General features: G+C 36.0%; 1 protein-coding gene across 1 annotated transcript; it reads left to right on the top strand.

The window, feature by feature from the left end:
* Positions 1–3,529: 3,529 nt before the first annotated feature.
* On the top strand, positions 3,530–4,020 carry K441DRAFT_597085 (uncharacterized protein; the record flags this gene model as incomplete). Its single annotated transcript, XM_067645047.1, has 2 exons — positions 3,530–3,703; positions 3,757–4,020. Coding segments are annotated over 2 exons (438 nt in total), but the record flags the coding sequence as incomplete, so codon positions are not given.
* Positions 4,021–4,413: the final 393 nt, after the last annotated feature.

Below are 4,413 nucleotides of genomic sequence, written 5' to 3'. Positions count from 1 at the left end.
AGCGAGTCTCTAGCAACCCTTATATTCTTTTATTATTCTTATTATATACTTAGTTTATATTTTCCTATTATAGCTATTAGATTTAGGTAATCTTAAGTCCTAGTATAAGGCGTTCCGTTTATTTTACTATCTTATATATAGTTACTATATTATCCGCCTAGCGTCCCTTTTTTACCCTAAGGCTTAGGGGAACCGCTAAGACTTTAACTAGGTAATCTTCGCGGAGTACTTTTATGCCAATACGTTCTTCTAGCCTATCCCCTACCCTTATAGCTTATTCCTTTGCCTGTTAGTCCCTTAAGGTAACTCTAATATCTCCGCTCCTAAGGTATTAGACTACGACAGCGTTATAGACCTCTTTGCGAATCTTTGTAAGGACTTCTGTTTCTAATTATCCCCTAAGCCCCTTTACTTTTTCTATATTTGGTTATATTATAATTATATACCCGGATGTTATCTTTAGGGGGGTAGGTTCCCTATATTATAGAAGCGCAGCTATAGCGGCCTAGGTACAGTTCGCCGGTAAGGAAGAATTTTATTTATTTTTAATTTTACTTAGCCGTTAGAGGATTTAATTAAGGGTTTGCTAGAGGGGCGCCTAAGGTTTACTAGACTGGCGGAGCTATTTTACTAGCTGTATTAGTTCGTTATAGCTAATAGTTGCTCCCCTATAACTGCGGATACTAGACGCGTCCAATAGGCTTTATATTTTATTAGATGCCTTCTTAATAGAGGTCTTTCCGCTTTATAGTGTGGTATTCGCCCATTCTTATTATGGAGGGCCATTGCTGAGCGTGGTTCTGGTGGACGCGCGCGAGTGCGAACTACCGTCGTTCGACGTATGCCTCCCCTACGATGCGTGCATCTCAGGGGGATTCTCTGGGTGTTTTTTCAGGGTTCTTTTAGTTGGTTTTGGTCTTTTTTAGGCCGGGTGCAGCAAGAGCTCCCTTAGACAATAATTATTAACTAGAGCAAAAATAAATAGATTAAGATATTATTAATATACGCGGTAATAAATATATTAAGGAATTCGCAAAGCGTATTGTTAACGTATTGCTAAAACGTACTAGGACCGTTCTTTATACTAAACGGCATTACTAGGTATTTAAAAAGTCCCTATTGTATACGGAAAGCTATATACTTTTTATCTCTTTCGCGAACACGGATTTAATTAAAGGTAGTAACTATATCGAGCTTTATAAAGTATNGTGCTTTTACTAAGNNGTTAAGNNTTTCTTAAAGNANAGGAATTAGATATTGGTTTTAAATCGTAATTATATTTAAGGCTTAATAATTAATATAGAACCTTAAGCCTCCTTTAGGTTTCTTAATAAATAGTATAAGCAAGGCAAATAGTAATTAACTAGGGTAAATAAATCCTTTCTTTAGGTACTCTTTAAGGTATTATCGCATTACTAGTAGCTCTTCTTATGATATACCGTATAACGGGCCGAACTTTGGCGTTATACTAGGTTTAAGTTCTATCTTAAAATCGTACTCGTCTTAATACGGGGGTAGTTGGTTTATAAATTATTTCTTAAACGTATTAATTAGATTATAATATTTTTTAGGTATAAGAGATTAGGGGTTAGTATATTACTTTAGTTCTAACGCCTTCTTAATGTCTTTTAGTGTTATAGTAAAGATCTTATAGTATTATTTTCTTGCTAATAAATAAAAGGGTACGGCTTGTATTATATAAATTTTAAGGGGTTTTAATATATTATCTTCGCATTCTTTACCGCGATTAGTAGTTATAACTTTATTATATTAGTTCGGGGTTTATAGCAAGGGTAATTCGTATTGTGTTAAATTTAAATAGTTATGTATATATTTGTAAGGTAAGTAGTGTTTTAAATAATAACTTTAGCAGTAGGTTGTACGGAATTTTAGTATTTCTTTAACCTAGCTAATTAAAAGGTTATATTGTTTTAGCTATTTATATCTAAGTATTACCTTATAATGCTTTAAGGGTGTTATAAATAGGGAAATATATTTAAGGTATTCGCCTATCCGCATCTTTATAAGAGCGTAGTGTGTTAGTTTACTATATATTAAAAGCTTACTATTAAAGCCTTATAGGCCTTAGGGCTTATTAAGTTTCTTTAAATTTAAGCGTTAAGTTTTTACGTAGTTCGTATTAATAAAGCCTATACTAGTAGCTCCACTATCTATAAGGATTTATACTTTCTTCTATTTTTTAAGTATTTAAATTTTGCCAAGTATATCGAGGGAGTTATATTATATATCAGTGCTAGAAGAGCCTAGATACTTATACTCTTCTACTTCTTATCCTAAGGTACAACTTAGCCCTAGGATAACTCGTTTTCCGAGTTAACTAAGGGTAAGATACTTTATAGCGACTAAGTATAATTTATGGAATAAGTATAATTTATAGAATAAGTGTAACTTAAGAACTAAGAGGAGCTACAGCGGACCTTTTTAAAAGGGTAAGTTCGGCAATCCCTTTAAATATATCCCTTTTTTCTATATCTAAAACATTCTCTATTTACGGCTTGTGTTCTTTGTTTATTAGTTCCTAAGGGTATATAGAATTAAGTAGCGTTAAGGTCCATAGGTCGTATATAGGGCTTTTAGGTCTTAGAGACGGATCGCGCTTTAAGGTATATATTAGTTTTGTAGAGTTTTAAATATAAGGTATAGTTGGCTTTAGAAAATAAGTCTATTTATTATATTAAAGGTCCTTATTAATTTGTTAATATATTATAGCAAATTCGGGTAAGTTCTTTAGCAGTTCTTTACCTACTATTCTCGCTTGCAAAAGTGTCCGGAAAAATCGGGGGCTTGGCACCCACCAAAAAAAAAGTCAAATATCGTCAATTTGACAACTACCTTAAATAGATTAACCACGAAGCCTTTAGTAAGCCTAAATATTGTCTATAATAGAAATATATACTAATTATAGGAAGTTACAAGTCCATTTTTGCCCTTCTTTACCGCTTTTACTATGCCACCGCGGGCTCCTGCCCATATTGTTGCTAGTATTAAAGCCGACTACTTTGGTCTTATAGCAGCCAAATATATCATAATTAGGCACCCAGAGGTCTCGAAAACTACTATTTACTTACTTTTAAAGAACCTAAAAGAGCATAGAGCTGCTTATCCAAATCTACATGTAGAGCCTCAGCCATTCGGCAGACCTCGATTAATTACACCTGCTATAGAGAATAACGTCGTTAAATTGCTTATGCGTTCGCCTACTAAGTACCTTAATGAAGTACGGCACTGGATACTTATAAACCATAATATATGGGTATCAGAATTAACTGTCTGTCGTACAATTAAGCGCAAGGAGTTTACCCGAAAGGTTACTCAACGAGTTACAAGCCAGCGCAACGAAGGAAGGCGCTTGCAGTACTATCTTAATTTAGCAGCTTTTACTAAGGACCAGCTGGTATATGTAGACGAGAGCGCCGCAAACAAAAGGACCTTATTAAGGAAGTACGGCTTTGCACCAAGAGGCCTACCAGCAATCGACATACAGCTACTCAGGCGTAGCACCCACTAGAGCATACTACCAGCGCTTACTATCACGGGCTACCTTAATGGGACGCTTATTATTCAAGGCTCAGTTACCGGTGACATCTTCCTACGGTGGCTTAGGGAGGTAATTCTTCCTCAGTGCACACCTTTTCCAGGGCCCCGATCAGTTATAGTAATGGATAACTGCCGTACGCATCACGTCGCGGTAAGCATAGATTTAGTCTCTATAGAGCTTTACCTAATTATACTTAGGGCATCCTTAAAGCTTATAATGAGTTTAAGGTCCTTCTTCTATACCTCCCCCCCTACTCACCCGACTATAACCCAATTAAGCCATCTTTCCACTTATTAAAGCAGTGGCAACGCCGCCATGCCTCTATATCACCTATATATGGAGAGGATCAATATACAGAGAAGTTTAAAGCCTTCTTATTTGCATCAGTAAGGGAGTTCGGCCATGGAGTTGATTGGCGGGCACTCTTTCGGCGGGCAGGTATTCGTGTAGATGAGAATTAGGTGCGCAGTAGAGCTTTTATAATATGGGTTATATTAGGAAGCTATTTAGTAGTAATATAGGGTATAATATTAGGTGGGCTACTGGGGAGGACCTAATCGGCCAAAGGCTTTACTACCTTCTGTACTGACGCTTTACCCTTGTTTTAATGCTTAAATATTTAAGCTTTAGGCTTATTTAAGGCCTATAATACTTTACTAGAGCGTAATATACGCATAGTAGCTTATTCTAGGTGGTAAGCTTTAAATTTGTCGCATTTGACTTTTTTTTTGGGGGGCGCCAAGCCCCCGATTTTTCCGGACACTTCTGCAAGCGAGAATAACTATGCTTTAATTTTATCTAAAATAGCTTAACGGAGAGCAGTAACTTTAGCGGCTTTATTCTAATCCAGTTTA

Source organism: Cenococcum geophilum, assembly GCF_001692895.1.
Source record: "Cenococcum geophilum 1.58 unplaced genomic scaffold K441scaffold_104, whole genome shotgun sequence".
NCBI lineage: Eukaryota > Fungi > Ascomycota > Dothideomycetes > Gloniales > Gloniaceae > Cenococcum > Cenococcum geophilum.
Note: the sequence above shows the minus strand (reverse complement) of the source record. Positions and strands in the feature narration are given on the sequence as shown.